At 46.8% G+C, this 20,499-nt stretch overlaps 1 protein-coding gene across 3 annotated transcripts in view; it reads left to right on the top strand.

Annotated features, from left to right (window-relative positions):
* The first annotated feature begins 517 nt into the window (after nucleotides 1-517).
* ADA2 (adenosine deaminase 2) overlaps nucleotides 518-20,499 on the top strand; it is a 54,364-nt gene continuing 34,382 nt past the window's right edge. For 2 of the 3 annotated variants that reach the window (XR_004357080.1, XM_032687777.1), the window contains exons 1-2: nucleotides 518-1,147; nucleotides 4,526-4,708. Coding sequence is in view for 1 of the 3 variants with exons in the window: in XM_032687777.1 (XP_032543668.1) it covers nucleotides 4,635-4,708 (74 nt within the window). In the remaining 2 variants the exon portion in view is untranslated. The remainder of the gene's footprint in view (nucleotides 1,148-4,525; nucleotides 4,709-20,499) is intronic. The other variant, XM_032687780.1, reaches the window with a different exon arrangement.

The following is a 20,499-nucleotide window of genomic DNA, read 5'->3' as shown; positions in this document are numbered from 1 at the left end:
GGGGGGAGGCGGGGGGGGGGGGGTGCGAGGGGAGGGGCGGGGTCCCGCGCGCGGGATGGGCGTGGCTGAGGGCGGAAGGGCCAATGAGGAGACGGGACGGGCCGGTGGGCGGGGCGCGGCCGGCCCGGTGGGGCGGGGACAAAAGGCGCGAGGGCGGTGCGCGCGGGGCGGTGCGCGGCCCTGCACGAGGAGGGGGCGGGGCCCCGCGTTCACCACAACAACAGGCCCCCGGCGCCCGACCGACCACGCCCACTGGGGGTGGGGCCAGCGCGGAGTAGGCGGGGTTGCCGACCGCTGTGGCACCGCGCGGCGGCTCCTCGGTTTCTGGTCCCTGTCCCGGTCCCGATCCCGATCCCTTGGCCGGTCAGCGGGAATGCCGCGGAGCTGCTGGGACTGGGTCCTGCTGCAGCAAAGCGGGGTTTCTGCTCTCACGTTGTTCTGCCGCCCAGGCGGCGCTTCTCGCGCTCCGCACGCGGCCGCCACGCGGGAGCCGGACACGCGCCCCCGCCCTGAGGCGCTTCGGTGCCTCAGCCCCACGCCCAGGGCCGCCGTCCGTCCTGACCCCGAACTGGAGGGAGCTGCGCTGCCCTCTGTTTTGAACTGTCTTATGGAAACGTATTCAGCAGCAGAAACGCATTAATTACCTTCGTGTCCCTCATGGAGCTTCAGCGAACACACCAAGCCGCGCTGATTTTGCAGGCTCTCGCTGTGTCACCTCACAACCTCCCAGTTTGCTACCACAGTCCAGTTCAAAACAGATAGAAAGGATCACTGTACACAGCTGCCTCATCTTAGAGTCCTTCCTCTAGTGAAACCACTGCAAAACTGGTGTTTAAACACAGTTCAGGACCTCCCTCCCTCCCTCATAATTTTTATACCATTCAGACTTTTTTTAGCACTTCCTTTCGCTCATTCAGTTAACATTCTCGTTTTTAGCCTCTCCCCTTCACACCTCACACTTCCACGCCATTTCCAGTGCCATCTCCAGCCAGCCAAGGGCGCAGAGCTGCTGCTTGTGTGAATGTGCAGCCGTCGTGTTGCGCTGTGCCATCGGCCACAGCATAACAGCCCGACCAGGGAAAACTGGCTGAGGGTGAGAACAGCTCGTTTAGAGAAGAAACAACTCAAAAGACAGCAGTGTGGCTCGGTAAGAATGAGCAAGCTCTAATTTCATTGCCGTTTTTAATTTTGCGGGATCAAGGGATACCCGGCGAAATTGGAAGGAAGCAAATTTAAAATGGTGCAAGGAAATGTTTGTACCGTGTGTAATTAACACATGGCATTTGTTACCATGAGGTTTCATTGAGGCCAGGAGATTAGCAGGATTCAGAAAAGGATTAGACATTTATATGGGTACCAAGAACATTCATGGTCACATTAGACAGGATATAAATAAATTTTAGAAGGGATATAAACTGTCAGGCTTCAAGGCACAACATAAACACGAACTGATGGTGGGGGATTAGGGAGAAACTTCCCTTGTGGGCAAGTTATTCTATAATTGTCCACTACGGGGTTTCTTACACCTTTCTTTGAAGTACCAGAGAGTAGCAACTGTTGAAGTGAGAAGGCTGGATTAGGAGGGCCAGTGGGCTGATCTGGTATGGCAACTGCTGTGCTCTACAGAGGGCTGTGAGGGTCGCTTGAGAAATGGAGTAGCAAAAAGGATAAGATATAAGAGGTAGCATCAGGCCCCCTATATCATTCTTCACACACAGACCTTGCTTTCCTTTGCTGTAGATTTCACACACACAGCACGGATTTCCTAGGCCTTCCCCACCAAGGTTTTTGCTAAAATGTTCGCTATTTTTCTAAGCATAGTCTTTGCTTCCATTTTCCCCAAAACCTTTTGACTTAATTTATTGCTTGCAGAAGACCAATATGTTATACTGAAACCCTGTGTTTCAAGGCACAATGACTGCAAGACTTGATCTTGAGCAAGGCAGTATCTGATCTCTTGTGTATTGTGTCTTCTGGCACTGGATTGAACCAGCTCCAGCAGGGTGACTGCCGAGAGGAGAGGGCAAGCTAACTCACAGCACTTTGTCAACATACAGGATCAGTATAAAATACCAACAGTTCTGCCTGAGAAATCTCAGGGTGACAAGTCCTCAGACACAGCTTCTTTTGGGGCAGTTACAGAACTCCACAGTATTACCTAATGCCCAGTTCTTCCATGGAGCAAACTTTTTGTCCTCTGGCCATGTAAGGGCAGTTTATGTTGCATTTCTGTCTTGCTCTATGCTGACATTCCTCTCTGAATTCCTGTAATGTCCAGCTGTGACTTATCTTACTGATGCATCTTTGCTTGTTCTTGACACCAGGTCAAATAGCTTTGTAGTATTCCCACTCTCTATCCCACTAAGAATTTTGTGGACTTTAATGAAGACTCCTAATCTCTCTTTTTGTCGGAGGAGCTATGGTACCAATTTTGCCTAAGTTTTTTTTTAAATTAATTTGGCTCCCTCTATCGTCCCCATTATTTCTGTTGGAGTGTGTTTTATATTGTTCTTTTCATGCAAGGATGCTGAGGGCTGCCCACAATCGCTTAAGGTTGCTTCACTTTGCTCTAGATTCTTACACTGCTCTGAAATCACTTCTTTAGATTTATTACTCCAGCACGAAAATCTCTGCTTTCCTGCTGCTGTTCAACAGTAGGCAAAGACTTGGTGAATACAATATGACATTTCCTCTTCTTTGATCCATGTGCTTCTTTCCTTCCAAGCTACCTTTGGTTATGAGTTTTCCTGTTCATAACTAACAAAACCAAAGCCTGCTCTGAGCAGTGTCCTTTCCCAGTATGCTATATTCTTCATCTTTTTTGGATGGATCATCTTTTTTTTTCTAGGCTGTTGGTAATACTTCCCCTACCACTGATTTTTCAGTTCAATTACCAAACCTGGCTGCTCACTGCCCTCCATACTTACACTCCTCCCTTACTTTCTGCACTTTTTCTCTTCCTTTCATCCCAAACTGGCTGAGGATTGAGTCCTTCTACCATGTAGAGTCACACTGAGAAAAGAACTCTGATTGTCCTGATGGGCCAAATCAAAGCCTCTTGTTTTTGTTGTTCCGGGTAACCTCTGGGTTTCTGAGCTCATTTTCTTGAGGAAAAAAAAAAAAAAAGCCAAATTCAAAATACCAAATGCAAATAAAAAGGTTGTAGAGATGTAGGGACTGCATGTCTCCACTCCTGTATGACAAATCATTTAATCTAGGAACAGAAGGAGGGGAGAAATGCTTTCCAGGTCTCTCCAGAGAGACCTGCCACCTGTGCCTGATTTAAAGCTTAAATGTAATATTAGAGTAGACAGGTAGATCTCTTGTAGCCACGTCTGAAAGAGGATGGATTACTGACAGGTACAGGTCAGTTCTTCAGTTTCTAACCAGCTGAATTGATATTATCATTAATAAGGATCTTCTTTTAAAAATTTCTTAGCTTCCTTGTGTTTCCACATCGTGGCTTTAAGCTAAAGTCTGACTGACTAGGTTTCTGTAAACTGGGTACAGGAGACCTGCAATCTTCCCTCATAAGGACTCAGAAGCACTTGCAGAAGTGCTTTTGAATAAACCTTGGATTCTGTTCTCACTGGCAGCACATTCTCAGGAGGATGGAGCTTTGGGAGGTTCAAGTTTTCCTAATTCAGGGAAAATGATTTAAGAATAGCTTAAACCCAACATTTCTTCAAAACAGAACCTTTGCATTTCTCTGTGTGAATTGCTTCATCTCCCTGTTGTAGCACGTCTGAATTTTATTGCTCCCCTTTTTGTGCTGACCTCCCTCAATAATCTAGCAGCAGCAAACCTCACTGCCTTTGCTTCTTTCTGCTTTCTGAGTTATGAAGTAGAAGACAGGTGTGATTTAGCCTCCTACTTTCACCCCAGGCCACTTCTACCTTCTAGGACTCTTCATATTTTTATCCATCTTCAAGTTCCTTGTTACCTGTTCAAGGCCTCCTGAGAAAAGAGATGCTGTAGTTTACATATCACAGTTGAAAAGCCTTCCTGAACAGAGCAAAGACTGGAGTCAAGTACTTGGTGTTGGGGGTCTGGCTTTAATCCTTTGATCTGCTTTTCTGACTCAGACAACAAATCAAGGAAACTGAGGCACATACAGTGAAAATGGGGGCACAGATTTTTCTGGGTAGTGGTGGGACTAGGGTCGTGGAGGCAGCCAGAGGGATCACAGAAGAGATGTGGCAGCAGGTGAGAAACTTTGCTTCTTGTAACTAAACCAGGAGAGTCGAGAGAAGAAAGCCATGTTGCATTTTGACAATTCTTTATTTTGTGCCACTAGTTATGATTTTACTAGTAGGGAAAGCAGTGGCACACAAGGGGCTGAAATAAGAGGCATGAAAGCCAATAGGAGTGGTTGAAGGACAACAAAATACATCTGAAATAGAGGACATTGGTGTAGTCAAGAGATTGTGTAGGATGAGAGAGACACAAGGGAAGCAGGGGATGAGAGAAACTGGTAAATACTGTGAGAGGTGGGAAGTAAATACATCTCCTTTCTAATTAGCAGGGAGTAAGGAAAAGTTTGTAGTGACAAACACTTGCGGAGTAGAAGGAGCAGGAATGCTGTGAGGAGTAGAGAGAACGAGCTGTGAGCAGCTGAGAGAGAGAGTAAAGTCATGGAGGAAGAAGCTAAATGCAGAAAGATAAAGAAATGCCCAGTGAAGGCAAGGTCAAACAGGAGGCTCTGCTGGTGAGTGGGATGATGCTGGGTTGAATAAGAAGGTGAGATGAGGAAGGAAAAAAATGTGGGATCTAAGCAGCCTAACAAGGTGAAAATTTAACTTATCAAGAGGAAAGATGATGGAGTCAATGAAAAGGTGAGCCAATTGTTAAGGTAGAAAATGAATGGAGTGCGCAGGCAGCTGCTAATTGGGGGTATGAGAGAGCACAGGGTCTGCCTGGGCAGTGCGAGAAAGCGTGGGAGGCAGGAATTGGAAACTGAAGGAGAACAAGAGAAAACTGGCATTCCCACTTTTTTTTTTTGCCACTGTGATGCAATGAACCAGCTTGCACAGGTCTGTTGCTGAAGTTGGATATACGGTGTCAGTACAGCTACATTCAAACTTTAGCTAACGCAAGCAGGGCTTCAGGTTTAGCTAAGACACAAACACTTCTCTTTAGCTTTGAGTTAGCAGAAGGTTTTCCATGATTTCTGCAGCCTGCTTGAGGCTCATCTGCTGAAGAGCCTGTTGCTTGGTCAGAATGTATTCTCCAGCTCTTCATGTGCAGACCCAGCTGCTATGCCTTGGAGGGTGCAATAACAAAAGTGCCACACAGTATTTATTTTGTCTCCTGGATGCACACATTTAATTTGCTCAGTGTACAAGATAACGTTAAAGCAGTCATTCCCAAGAACCTGGCCTAGCATCTGAAAAACTGACTGATGCTCTTTGTAACAACCCAGATATTTATTTCACAACACTATTTGCAGCTGAGCAAACCACTGGAAAGTAGAAGCGATTTCACATTATTGAAGTGTAGCCACGCTTTCCGTGAAGCATAACAGCAGTTACACACATCACCACTGGTTTAGGCAGAAAATCAGCAGCATCGTGCCTTTTTAGCTTGCATTCACTCTCTTAGTCACAAAGCATCTACCTACTGGGAATTTGGCTGGCGCTGATGTGGCAAAGCACCCTCCATCATGGCTCCTCTCCTGTGTGCTTTACTGAACTACATATCAAACCAACAGATCTAAGCCTTGGATCTCAACGGATTTTCTGCCCCTAATCCATTGGGGCTGAAAACCACAGGTTGTAACTTGATGTTTTATCCCCTAGAGAGCAATCAACAGGCGAACAATAATTTGTGGCGACGGATTCGAAGCCAGGGAATCTGGATCTTTCCAAGTCTTCCCCAAAGAGTAGCACTGAGAGGGGCCCACCGCGTACGGGTTTGTTTGTGGTCAACCATGCTCACAGCTGCTGCTGAGCACCGGCCTGTACATCTGGCAGAGAGACAAGTCAGACAGGGACTGGCTTGAATGGCTACAAAACAAGATGGGGAGCTAGTGATCTGCCCTAGAAACCTCGGCGGGAAGCAGAGCGAGGAGACACACAAACCCCGGTGCTTTTATGTCTTTCCAGGTCTGTTGTCTCTACTTCTGCTGCCCACAGCTATTCCACAGGCAGCAGTGCTACGGCATAAACAAAGAGATACTTTAATTGTTTCCAGACCAGCGGTTAGCAATGGTGCTGATACGTGTACCATGTGCCCCGGTACTGGTTCCTGTAGGCTGCCTCTGAACACCCATTGGGATTCACCACCCCAGCCTAAGCTTATTCGGCTCAGGTGCAGTGTGCTGGGGAGGCAAGGCACTCACAGGCAAAGAGAGCAGCCCCAGATGAAATGCAGAGGATGCTCCACAGCAGGGCAGTGCTCCATGCATAGAGGAGCTCCTCATCAGTCACTCCAGGAGAGAAAAACTATATTCCTTTAGGGGAATTAAAAGACCATTTTGCTTACAAGCCATAATGATTCAGTTCTCTGTTCAACACCTTCTTAGATGGGGATTAGAGATATCAAAGCAGAGCTGGCAGTGCAGCTGAAATTTTCTTTGTTGCAACCAGCCTTCTGTAGCCTGGACCTAAAGACATGAGGGAAAGCTTGATTTCTCATCTAAAGCTTCTGATCTCACATGCTCCGAGAAGTGCTGAGTACCTATTGCACGGAGCAAGACGGTTCCTGTTCAGCACTGGTGCCAAAGCTGTGCTCCCAACGGAGGTTTCTGGGCCAGATTCAGGGTTGACGTAAACCACTAAGCCCATCCAAATTAAAAGATGGGATGGCTGTGTGCATACCAATTCCCGCAGCTGTGGAGGGGCTGGAAAGGCAAAACCCGTGGTGGTTTAGGCTAAGGCAGACCTTCCCAACACTTCATTTGACACCCACCTGTTAGTTGCTTTTCCTGCTATGCTACTTCTGTGGTGAGTGCAACTCCCCGGCGCTAACTTGTTGTGACCTCACCACCATCCATTTCCAGCCTCACCAATACCTCCACTTATTGCTGCTACATTTGGCTAGGGAGATATTCAAATCCCACGCCTTCCATAGCAGTCAGCAGAAATTAAAAGTAATTTATTTCTAAGTCTTGCTAAGAATGGGATACGAGGTTACACTGATGCATGACTCTAGAAATTAGGCAGAGCCTCATGGAGGGCTGAGCAGCCACCTAGACATTAGCAGAACTGAGTCGTGGTTCCAGCTCTTTCCCTGAATTGCTCTGTGCCTTTGAGTAAATCAATTTATATATTTTTTTCCTCATCTATAAAATGAGAACGGTCGTATTTAGATACCTCAGGGAAGTTGTGAGGCTTAATTAGTTAATGTTAGTGCCTTGTCAGTTCTCATTACCATGGTATCTCCATGTTTATTGCTTTGAAATTGTAAAATGCTACTTACATGCTAAACATTATTATTTAGATGAAGTGGAGCAACTTAATCCAGTTTCTCTGTAAATACCAAAGGCAGGGAGTAGACATTCCTGGTATTGGCATTGGTATGAGGTCTGCCCTACTTGTAGAAAAGTCCCCCTGACATATAACAAAACTGATTTATTTCCAGATTCCTGATGTAGCTGTTTTTGAAACAGTTAAACTGAATTTTTACCGGTTTACCTTTTTTAGTATGTATAATTAAGTTCACTCAGGACAAACACAATTTAAACTGTTCAGACACAAGGTTCATTCCAGTGCAAGGTTCATTCCAGCTAGGATCGCTTCCTCTAGCATAAATAATCCAGGCAGGTCTCAATCAGAACAAGGTCCATGAAAGACTTTCAGAACCTGTCAAGTCACTCAGAGAAAAATGACTGTAGGCAGATCAAAATGGGGAATGGCTGTCAGATTCATGGATTGAAGGGATTTTAGGTGCCCAGACTCAAAGGAAAAGAGCTAGTGACTAATCTGGGTAGTCATCTCTAAACCTTTCCTAGAACAGTCCTGCTTGTAGCTGGGGAGTTTTGAGATACTCAGCTTTTCCTGACACCACTTAAGGGAAAGCTCCACAGGAGCACAGCCTTGACCTTGGTGGCTATTAGAACAGACCTGAGAGCAGGACCAGGGGGCTTGGGATACTGGCATGGTTTTGCAGGTGCTTGTGCAAGGTGTTGTCTCCAATCACCATGAAAACCAATGTTCTAAAGCTGTCCAAAGGATTGCTTGCTGGACATGATTTTCATGGCAGTGGTCTCCTTACTCCTGAAATAACTGTCTGCTGGAAAGTAACCCTGCCTGGCAGATAGAGCCCCTGTGTCCTCCATGGCAGCTTCGCTGTTCAGAGGCTTTCAGAGGTGTGGACTTAGGCCATGTGATGTATTTACAACAGGCCACACGATGACAGCAGCTGGTCCCCTTTCTTGGTCACTGGTCCAGTTGAACAGCAGCGTAGAAGTAAAAAGAAAAGACCTGTTGTGCCATTCGTGGCACCGTCATCCACTGACTCTTTCAGCTGTTTCTGTTTTACCACCTCTCAGCAAACACTTGCAGCTCAGCTCCAGGGGTTCCCATGCTGATAGGATGCCAATAAAACCTGCTAGCGCTCCTTAAAGTTAGGCAGGAGGGATGCCGTAGGCTCCTGAACAGAGATTTGATAAATGGATCACAGTCTTGCCCAGAAGAACCTCTAGGCTTCTGTTCCCAGCTTCCCAAACAGCTCTGCCAACGTACCTCTGCTTTCCCCCTGCTGCAAACCACCTGCCTGTGGTGGAACAGTTGCTTCTGTGGAGGCACCTGAGTAGTTTTAAACCTGTGACTTGATAAAAATACAAGTAGATGTGTAATGGAGAAAGGCCTGCATTGGCAGGGAGGAGGGCCAGCTGATTTATTCTTTCTTCTGCACTTAATAGCTTTTGAGTTTTGGGATTCCCACAGCCAGGCTTCCTGGTTCACCCTCATGTCTAAGCCTCATTTTCCTGCTGAGAAGCAAGGGATGTATGCCGGCAGCTCTGTCTGTCTGACCCAGCCCCCAAGATGTTCTCTGCCCTGCTACATCATGGCATCGAAAAACCCAACCACTTGATCACCCAGATCAACAGTATCATTTGCAATCAACCATCAGCACCCAACCATCCTGCCAGTTATCTGAGTGGCCATCTTTGCCTTGTCTGTTCCCAGGGGCCACTCCCAGCAATATGCAGACAAAATGGGTAACTTTGCTGGAAGCCATGGGGATGACCCCACTTTATGCTCTGGGAGAGGGCAGAATCTGCCCCCAAGCCCCAAAACATGGCAGGAAAGCTTTGATTTATACATCTAGACAAAGCCCCACAGGGAACTGCTGTATGGAAATAAAACCCATTATGCTTTACAATTAGAGAGGGAAAAGGCTTGGGGTTAAAATATGAAGTGGTCAAGCTATTAACCTTCTCATCTAGAATGAATGGTCACTAAATTATGGGGCACATCTCCTTCCTCCTCCTCCAAAGAATGGGCCTTAGGAGGAGTGGCTGAGGGAGCTGGGGTTGCTTAGCCTGGAGAAAAGAACACTCACTGGGGACCTAATCACCCTCAAAAGCTACCTGAAAGTGAGTGGTCTCTTTTTTCCAGTTAACAAGTCATAGGTCAAGAGGAAATGGCCTCAAGTTGTGCCATGAGAGGTTTAGATTGGATATTAGGAAAAATTTCTACACCCAAAGGGTTGTCAAACACTGGAAAAGAGTGCCCAGGGAAGTGATTGTGCCACCTACACTGGAGGTGTTTAAAAGGCATGTAGATGTGGCACTAGGGACATGATTCAGTGGTGGGCTTGGCAGTGCTGGGTAATGGCAATTGATGATCTTAAAGGTCTTTTCCAACCTAAATGATACTGCTCCCTTACGTGAACAAGCAATAAAGCATAATTAATCCTGCTCTGAAAATATGATCAAATACCAGCAGTGAGTCACAGCTGAGCCTGAGGGGGTTAAGGAACTTAAGTCAGAGAGCCAGCACATCAGGCAAACAGCAAATCCTCCTACCACCTCCTGTCACCACAAATACCCAGCTAGGGCTGTTCCCACCAGTGACATGAAGTGTGCTACCTTACGTGGACTCCATGGGGGGAAAGAACAGTTTGTGTAAGCTCTTGTAAGGTGGGCAGGCTCTGTAAGGGATGAGAGGCCTCCATGGGAGACCCAGGAGAACACAGGAAGCATATCCAGTGCCAGTACAATTCCCTCTGGGTCACAGTGCTGGGGGGGGGAGGGGAGGGGAGAGGGCAGGTGTGTGTTTGGAGAGGGAAAGGGATGGATTTTCCAGAGATCCTATCTTTCAAGATGTAATATTGCATATAGGTTCTAGCCGGTTCTGATGGTTAAAAATCCCCTGGTAGTGTTTGGGCATATGTGCTCTGAGTACATTGTAAACTGAGCAGTTGCATTTTGCTGGTCTTAAAGCAATTCCAGACAGCTTCAGCTTGAAGAAAAATTAATCTTCCCCCTCCCTGGTAAAATGTGTCCTGCTGTGGGCAGTCTATGCTAAAGGCAGCTGGACGGCTGGGAGGAGGAAAAATGGCTTGTTAGTACATACTGCAGAGATGCTTCTGGATGGAACATGTTTTGTACCTTTGATCAGTGGTCAGAGAGGATAGGGGAAAGTCTGCAGAGACAATATGGGTCCTGCAAGCCCCCCCAGGGAAGTGGCACCACACAGCTCCGATGTCCCAAGATGAATAGATGAGTAGATCACCTTGTCCTGACCCACTTGGCTTCCAACACCTGCTCTTTCCCAAACACACTGGTTGGGCACATGAGAAAACCTCACCAGCATGAGGGAGATGTGGTAGAAAAATGCTCTCCCACCCATCTTGTGTGAGAGAATTGTGACATAAAATTCACACACAAGACTAGGGCCATCCTGCTGCTTCTCTAGGCAAGACTCTACGAAAAGCAGAGAAACAAAAGCCATGCTTCTTTTTGCAGGGTATCATCTGTCAAGAAGCATTGCCTAGCTGCCAGCCATACTTCATGTTTAAGTCCCCTACTCTTTGATCTGTGGGTTGTGAAGAGGCGGGAGCTGGGCAGGCATTTTTTGGATGCATATATTGAGCCATACCCCACTCAGGCACCTCCTGCCAAACATTTGTGGGTATTCAGAGTGAAGTGGGGTAGGGAGCATGTCTCCAAGCCAGCACACGTAGAGCAGCAGAGAAGAGGCAGCAGTGTAGGCTTCAGCACGAGCTGGACCAGCCCATTCAAGTATGAGTTTGGTTTGTCAGCAATAAGTATCCATACTCCTGTTAGCACTTGGCTGGCGAGCTGGTGTGGGTGTGCCTGTCCTTGCCAGAGTGACTCTCATCTGCCTGTGTCCTGGTCACCAGTCTTCGATGGCCCAAGGCCACAAGCAGTAACAACACTCTGCTTTGCTGCCTTTGTTGGAAGTGGGAACAAAGCCAGTGGAGGATAAAGCATTGGTCATTGCAAACACCTGCAGACCTGATTTTTTGTGGGACCTATTCAACGAGCTTTTTGGTTTGGGATCATGATATACAAGTTTTTGGGTGTTCTCTTGTTTAAGCTTGTAAGCAGCCACTGCATGCTGCAGGAGTGAGCCCTCTTCCCAGCTCACCACCTCTCCAGGTCCATCAGCTGGTCCACTGGCAGCCAACATCCGACTGTGGCTTGTGCTCTACTGCCAGCCCTGTGGCCACAAGTACCAGGTGGCCCAGGAGCTCTAGGCTGAGGCCTAAATGATTACTGGTTCTGTCCTCTCCAAAGGATACCCCACAAGTCCACCATTTCCTGGAGCATCTCTTTGCTTTGAGAGGCAAAACTATGGTACTTTTGGTTTTTTCTTCTCTCCTCTCTTTCTAATGTAAGTTAGAGTCGCTAAATACCCATCACAGCTCTACCTTCATCTTACCAAGGCATGGCTTTTCTCAACTGATTTTTCTTTTCCATAAGAGAGGGTTACCATTTGTCTGAACTAGCATCACAGGACTCAAGTTGAAAGCAAAACTAAGCAAATATTCATTTAGCAAAACATTCGGATACCATTACAACAGTGATATTAAATATAAACCAAACTGACAACCAAAATTCCCCTGCAGTCTTTCCAACTTTGAAAACCATGCTGAGGAAGATTAAGAAACAGAAAGAAAACTTGAAATAAAAGAGAAACCAGCCAAACTAATTCCTTTGATCCAGCTGAGAAAAAGATACAGGAGGGAAAGAGCTAGCATAAATAGTAACCCTTTATTTTTTTTCTTCACTGCTGTTAGTAGCAGTGATCACTATGCCTCAAGATCCTTGTCTGTGAAATGAAGATGTTAATATATAGTTGTAGCTATATGCAATTTTATGCAATCTGTTAAATGCCCTTAATGCTATAGGTGGAAGGCAACAAGTGCTGTAATGAACTGCCAAATATGTCACTGTTCACTACAAGATCTGCTTAACTGTGAGTTACAGACTCCATATCACTCGTAGCCATGCTTTGGCTTTATTGCCTACCTTGATAGCCTGCGTGGTCAGGGTAGGCAAGACATTCCCATGGTGTTAATAACGTGAGGAGGCCTGCGTGTGTATGAGCACGTACCTGTGTGTGTACACACGAAGCCCGTGTAGACTAATCCTTTTTAAACCTTTCTGCTTAGGGAACTGCATGGAAATCTCAAAGCTGCTGAGTGAGGAGTTTTCCAGCGTCTCAGGCCAACTGTTTGGCCCTTCACCTGAAGCGGCATGAGAGAGGGCAGGGTTTGGGGAGGAATCGTTTTCCTGCTGGCTATACCCAGAAGGCCACTAGGTACCTCAGGCTGGTGGCTGTCAGCCTCTTACATCTATTCCTGGTATCTCCATACTTGTGATCAATGCCTGTTGAGAAATGATTCTCAGAAAAAAAAGAGTCTGTGAGCAGTGGCCAGGTGGTGACTTGTGGTCACTTGTTCCTTACTGGTTTAGTGGCTCCTGCTGTACTATCATTTGTGTGGCCTGCCTTGGGAAACTCAGGGAGGGTTCCCTAACTGCTGCTCTGATTGCATATGATGAACAAGAGGCAGAATAGCACATTTTTGGTATACCTAGTATAATTCCCAATCCCAAAAGGGGTCTTTCATGCCAGGCTCTACCGCTGGCCTTCTCTGCCCCAGATTTCATCCCACCTGTGGGGTGGGGGACGCAGAGGAAGGCAGGACTTTTCTGCAGCCCCAAGATTCAGTCAGAGTCAAGAAGTATTTTAAGCACTCCCCATCCCTTTCCTGCTGCAGCTGCTGTGCCCCATGCTGTTTCTTTGTAACAGAGAGAGAAGGACAGAGGCATATTTTCTTTTCAGCACTTACCGCCGCTCGGAGATCTTCACCATCTCCTGCCTGCAGGCAGAACAGATGCCCCTGTTCCTCTCTTGTCCTTTCCCAGAGAGATGCCTTCTATGGTTTTGCACCAATTTCTTAAAAATAATAATGAACTTTACTGAACGAGGAGCCACACACTTATTTCTATTCTAAAACTTACTCCACCTGCCCATTTTGGGTGAATCCAGCCTGTAAGTATCTTTACTTAAAGGCTACAAACAGCCTCAGACAGTGATTGATTTATCCCATGTGTATGTGTTGTACTTGTCACCCTGGGCTCTAGACTAGGGCCAGATGCACAACCACAGCTGAAAAAAACCCCTGATCTGTGGAAAAACTTTGACTTAGAAGGAGAGAAATAGTTGTAGCACAGGGAATAGTTTTGGTGTTCACTTATCCCTTACGCTGTAACTTTAGCAAAAAACACATGTAATTTTTTAATTAAGCTGGCAGCTGGCACTGCTTAAGGTCTTTGAAGTTATGGCTATTACACAGCAGATCAGTGTCAAACCAAACTGTCACTGCAGTCATACCCATCATGCCAGAGTCTCCCTCTATTCCCACACAAATATACTCTGGGAGACACTACCTGAAAAGCACTCACAGCACAAGAGCAGCTAAAATTGCAGTGGTGTGCTCTGTGGTGCTTTAACAAACATTTGCCCTTCCCAAAGTTCCCCGCAAAATCTGCAGCTGATAACCCCTCCCTGGGAGAGATTGGACTCTGCAGAGGAGCACTGTCAGCACAGCCAGCCTCCTTACACTGACATCCCTCCCAGCACCACCACCCAAAGGCACCCTGCTCCAGGGCCCTGCTGCCAGGACAGGCAGCCATAGGGAACAAATCTGCCTCTCACCTATTTATTCTGGAGCCATGTGGGGGTTAATGCTCCCTTTCCCAATTGTAGAGTGACCCAGGTGGGGCTAATGAGTGCTTGCCTTGCTTAGCTAATTAGAGGCGCTGAGAGCAGCAGGCTGCAGTTCTGGGCTGGGGCACTTGCAGAGGGAATATAGAGTGTGTAGGTTTTATTTCCAGCTTTTTTTTTTTTTTTTTTTTTTTTTTGGTCAAATAAAAACCTCTGGCAGGATAGCACAGCACAGATGGGAAAGAGCAAGGAGATGAGGCTCCCTTCTCACCCTCCCTCTTCTAATCTGCATTATTCTGGGGTATGAGAAGGAGGCGGGAGCAAAAGATAAGGAAGGCTAGACCATTTGTTCCCCTTCAAAGATAGAGTTTCAGTATCTGATCTAAATGAGCATAGTCCTTAGAAGCCCAGCCTAGGCCTCCCCACTTCCACAACTCACCCCTCTCAAGGTGCCCACCATCTCTGTGGAGTCCAGCAGAGCATGCCCCAGTGGCAGTCTCTGCTCAGAGGCACGTGAAGCTCAGGCTTTATGTGGGACACTTGTGGACTCCAAAGTGCTCTGTAGTGCAGTCAGAGAGGGCTTTGCCCTCCCTCCCTGCTGTTTCCCCATGAGTGTGGCTGCCCAAGGTTGCTGAAGGAGAGCCTTCCCTCTCAGAAACGGTGGGAGAAACTGAGGAAGCTTTAATATGGCTGCTGGGCTCAACAGTCCTGCCCCGGGCCCTCCTGTTTGCACATTCCAGAGGTTTTGCCACCAAAAAAAGACCCCGGAGAGACAGACAGACAGTGTGCACTGACATGACAGCCAGTGCTGCTGCCTGCCACTCCCACCCTACAGCAGCAGGGCAGAGGCTGGGAGTGAGGGGCAGTCACCGGTGGGGGGGTCTATGGCATGGACAGTTTCCACTTGAGCTGAAAGCTGCCTGTTTGGGAAGGTTTGGGGTGCAGAAGCCCAGGTTAAGGGGCAGTGCTTCTCAGAGAGGTCATGGCCAGAGCTGCTAAGGCTGCTCCTTGCCATCCCACATGTGGCAGCAGGCTGGCCAGCACATGACAGCTTGAAGGGATCTGGATTTTACTGAACATCACCTCTACCGTAACACACCCAAAGAAGGCCCTCAGCTGCGGATGAGCCTGCCCTGTGCTCACAGGCTTGACCTCGAAAAGTTGTGGTCTGAGCTCTCTTTTCCTTGCCTGCCCAACCCTTTACACAGAAATTGCAGCTGCTGCTGAAAGGTGCTCATTTTTTGTCTCACTCTTGCAAGCTGCACTTCCCTTGCCTCTATCTAGCTATTATTTAGTTCCCTTCATGTTGTTTTCCCCTGGCTTTTCCTTTGTTTCTTTCATAAGGAAGCAGCACATCATTACGGCTGGTCTTTCTCTGGAGCTCTCCTAGCCGAGGTCATTACTTAGCTTGTGAGATCCAACGAGGTGGCTGTTTGTATGGCTGTGAGACCTATGAAAAAGCAGCTAATCAATTCAGAAAATCATCTGGGTGGTAACCCCACTGTCAGCTTATTTTCTTCCCTTCCACTTAGACATCAAACTGGCTGAAGAGGGCTCTGGGGAATGAGGCAGGCACTGAGAGCTGCTCCTCTGCAGACACATCTGTGTCTTTCATCAGCAGGGCTCAGGGAATACCACTAACTGGAGAGGGGAAAAATCTCTTTGGAGCTGAGAGGCTGGCGGTCTCCGTCCTCTCGCTGTGAAGAGACCCTGCCCAGTGGGGAAGCAATCGTTTGAGAAGTGGCTAATGCACTAATGCTGTTTGGCAGAGACTGTCACGGAATACACAGAACTGGGGGAGGATGGGGGCGAAACACACAGCAAGGAGGGCAGGGTTGGGCTACACCAGTGAGCACACCCTGGTTGCCAAAATAGCTTGTAATGGCTAAGTGGAGCAGCAACTGGCAACAACACATGCAAATGGCCTTCTGGTGAATGAACTTACTAATTGTTGTGCTTCACTTTCACTCATTCTTTCTCTGGTTTGTGTCTTTGGGCACTACACAAGAACTGGGAATGCTCAGAGCCGTAAAGCCTTTACCATCACCAGTTTTAGTCACTAGAAATAAAGATGCACAGCATCTTGTACTCTGGGACTCTGTGGTGTCACTCAGAGAAGATAAGTCACATCTGAAAGGCGTTCTCTGTCAGACCAGTTAGCCCTCTGAAGGGAGGGTGTGGATGTGCATGGCTGTGTCACAGAATCACAGAATGGTTTGGATTGGAAGGGACCTTTAAAGGTCATCTAGCTCCAACTGCCCTGCAATGAGAAGGGAAATATGTCTTCAACTACATCAGACTGCCCAGAGCCCCATCCAACCTGACCTTAAATGTTTCCAGGGATGAGGCATCCACAGCAATCTTCTGTGTGCATCCTATTCCAGTGTTACATCACCCTCATCATAAAAGATTTCTTCCTTATATCTAGTCCAAATCTAGTCTCTCTTAGTTTAAAACCAGTATCACTTGCCTTATCACAACTGGCCCTACTAAAAAATATGTCCCATCTTTCTTATAAGTCCCCTTTAAGTACTAAAAGGCCGTGATGAGGTCTCCCCAGAGACCTTCTCTTCTCTAGGCTGAATAATCCCAATTCCTCATAGGAGAGATGTTCTGTCCCTCTAATCATCTTGCACAGCCCCCAGGGTGTGGGATTCATTCCAGCAAGTCTCACTGCCAGCAATATCCCTGCTCTGGGAACTGACCAAAACTTCCAGCCCAAGGCATTGCCAAACACCCATTGCCAAGCACCCAACAGCCACCTGGAGGGGCAGGGGGCACCCTGGCCCCCTGAACCCTTTTCCATCCCATGAGGCATCAGGGAGGCTGCTGGGGGCAGAGTGGGACACCAGGATCCTCTACATTCCATCCCAGGAGACCCCAGTCAGCACCAGCACCCCCAGAGTTCTTAGCAATCAACTGCCATAAGGGACATGGCACAGCCAAAACTGCAGCTCCCACTACATCACTCTCAGTCCTTCCTGATGCCCTGGCTGCTTCTGTCTTTTGTCCTTCCTGAAACCTGCTGCATCACAGGCAGGGATCAACCCTGACCCCCACAGACTGGGATGCTCTGCTTTCCTGAAGGTCTCCCCTTCTTCCCTTGCTCTACGACTCAAAACTGTAGATTTATCAAGCAGTGCAGCAGATCAAAACAAAAATGTTTGGCTGCTGCATCTTCTATTCCTTATCTAGCACACTATTTTTAGACACCAAAGTCTACCGTAAACCAAGAAGTTTAATGCTGACATTAGCTGCTTTGACTTCTAAATTTTTTACTGAGCACAAATTCATTTTTTATCAACGGATTATAGGAATCATGATATTCAGACCTATAAGTGACAAACTCTTTCAAATATCTGTAAAAATGAAGTAGTATTGTCTGCTAACCACACGTGACTTGTTTGCACACCAACAAAGCTGAATCCACCATCTCAAACTCCCGTCCCATACCAGAAAGGGCACATAGCATTTTGTCCCCACATTCTAAGAAAGGTGGGGAGGGAAGAATGGGATTTTATACTCCTTTGAATTGAAATTATATAAATTACGTAGGTTGCTGTTTTGTTCTATTTACATGCAAGGTGTCATTAAGCGAATGTCTTTTTCGTAAAGCCAGGAACACTCACACATAGCTATGCTTTCCCTATTTTCCATGCATGGTACAGTGGTTCTACATTTATTTAGCAACAATACTGAACCCTCTGCAAAGGTTTTGCTGTAAGTTCAGAATGGGAGAACAGCCTGCATTTCAGGTTTCCTTCCTTCTGCAAGGTCGAGTGACATCCTGAGGTCTCCTTTTAGAAAGCTAACAAACCATGTTAGAAGAATAAAACAAGATCTTTAATGGAGAAGCCTTGCACTCAAGAGAACACACAGCACTGATCGAGGCCACAGTTCAATTCTTTGCCCCATTTTCTGCAGTGACACAGACAAGACAACTGCACACCTTTTTTTAGAAGCAAACTCTGATTCTCTTCACAGCCAGGCAACTTTGTCAAAGGATTTCAGAGACAAATGAAAGGCTTTAACATTTATGAAATAGTAAGTGAATAAGTGAAAAAAAATTCCCTGAAACTACTGTTTAAAAAAAGCCCACCTCAAATATGAGAGAAAGCAGGAAGTTAAACTACCTTTAAAGAAAATGCCTTTCTACAGAGTAAGCTCAGTATAAAATGAAGATGTGAATTTGTTTCCTTTGGTCTCTCCAGCACTTCAAATAAAATAAAGCTTTTATCCTATTATGTTTTAAAGCATGACTTCCAGCAGAATAAACAGTTCTTGCCTTATTTCCTCTATTCTACATGAAGTGTCCTACCCGTGGATTTGGCCAGCAGTCTGGAAAATGTCAAGGTTAGGAAAGGCTGAGCTTCATTTGGTTTTCACAGATCTGAGTAATGAATTGTTCATTTTAAAGTATTGTTTTAGCTTGAAAAGCGAGTCTGTAGCCCTGGCATCATGGGGTTCCACATCTGTCTCTCAGTTTCTCTGGACCATGTTTGCCCAATTTAATAAAAAGGGATTTTTTTTTTAATGTTTTGCAACCCTGAAAACTAAACAGGAGGCCTGAGGCTTTAGTGGGGTTTTCCTCTTCATATACCCTTATCAACACAGCAGATTTTGCTTGCTAACACTTTATATTAATAGTCTCCTACACTGGCATTGCTATTGCAAGAAGACTGGATAAACCCAAGGTGCGGGAAAAGGAAGAGCATCAAGAACTTGCTTTTGACACTAGACAGAGTACTTGTAATTCTGAATGCAAATGGGAAGCAGAACCCCACAGGAAAAACAAAGGCATTTTCCTCCCCAGACAGGGTTGAGTCAAAGTCTTTTTTTCCCTTCTTTGTGTTTGCAGCTTGATAAAACTCCATAAAAGAATGAGCAGCTCAAAAAGATTCACTGGAAACTCATCTCTGTGTTTCATTGTGTGAAAACCAGAGATATTCTATTACATTAGAAATCATATCAGGACAATTGAAGGCAGTATCTTTTCACACTCTTCACATCTTACCTGTGGAACTTGCTTCTGCCACATGTGATGAAGCCCAGGGGTCTTAGCAGGATTCAGAAAAGAGTTCAACTGGTCTCAAACATTTTTACAGGCAATTTTAAAAGCTATAATAAAAGTAACAAAAACTTCTAGTGATGTAAGTCCTGCTTACCAAAGATAAATTCAGCCTTTGCCTGTGGAGTTTGGGAAATGTTTCATCAGTAGGGATGTTCTGCTCCTACCTACTGGAGGTTTTTGTGTTCCCTGCCCATGACACTGATCCCTGGCAAAAACAAAGAGAGGAAGAGTTAGTTTGATCAAACACAAAACCAGTTTTCCTACTTCAACTGCCAAGCACTGAATATGCCCACTGTAGTGCTGACCAGTCCTGAGGGAAATGCAAGGTTAGAGGGATGGCTCAAGGGAGAGGTCCACAGAGTCCTCACCTCAGGAAGGGCTTGTGTTAGGCACTTACGAAAAAGTGCAAAAAATCCTTTGCCTTATACAAAGGTCTTGGAGGAAGGAGTGAGTTCCATAGCTGAACTACCTGCTCAGGTGGGAAGCAAACAAGCAAACTTTCTTCTTATTAGATTTATTTCTGCCAGAGGTTGATTTCCCTGGCTGTGCTGCAGCATTTGCATTTCCAAAGGGAAAGTTCCTAAATGTTTTGTCTCTAAAAATGTTTTACCTGTTTAAACATCCCTGCATGTTGCCAGCAATGTGCATGTACCAACTGCAGTTGTTTGAGGGCTGCTGGCCCAGGGACATAATTCCCTGTGTCACTGGCTGCTGTAACAGAGACCAAGGATTTAACATCACCCAAAAAGGGACCGGCCTGGTGTGTCTGCTCGATTGTATGAGAACAACTGGAGCTCAACCACCACGTCCACACACTCAGTGCTGTTCACACATGCGATGGCCTGTGGCAAGGCAGTGGCTGCGCAGCAGATGAGTGAAGTGGGAGAAGAGCAGCCCCCTGACCAGGGCCAGGACTGCAGGGGGAAGCATGAGGGTCACAGCCTAAGCAAACCTGACAGCACGTGTGAGCGTGTGTTTAGGGGTAGCTCTTAGCAGAAGCCATAGTGGGCAGATTGTGCCTGAGTGTGAGAATCCCCAACAGTGGCTGAAACACCCCTGTGCTTTCTCCTGCCCATTGCTGCTCACCTTACCTGGCTGTGTGGGGAGGAGGCACGCACAAGGCTGGCTTGTCCTCCCTCCCTAAGCCGGTACATTTAAATTCCTCCCAGGGTGTCCACTTGTTTCCTGGTCACTGCATGCTGCTTGACCGGCCCATGGCCTCCATAGGCTCTGGAGCCCTGGGGAAGGAGGGTGCAACCAAAGAGGCAAAGCACTGACTGT

The sequence above is a fragment of the Chiroxiphia lanceolata genome, chromosome 5, assembly GCF_009829145.1.
Source record: "Chiroxiphia lanceolata isolate bChiLan1 chromosome 5, bChiLan1.pri, whole genome shotgun sequence".
NCBI lineage: Eukaryota > Metazoa > Chordata > Aves > Passeriformes > Pipridae > Chiroxiphia > Chiroxiphia lanceolata.
Note: the sequence above shows the minus strand (reverse complement) of the source record. Positions and strands in the feature narration are given on the sequence as shown.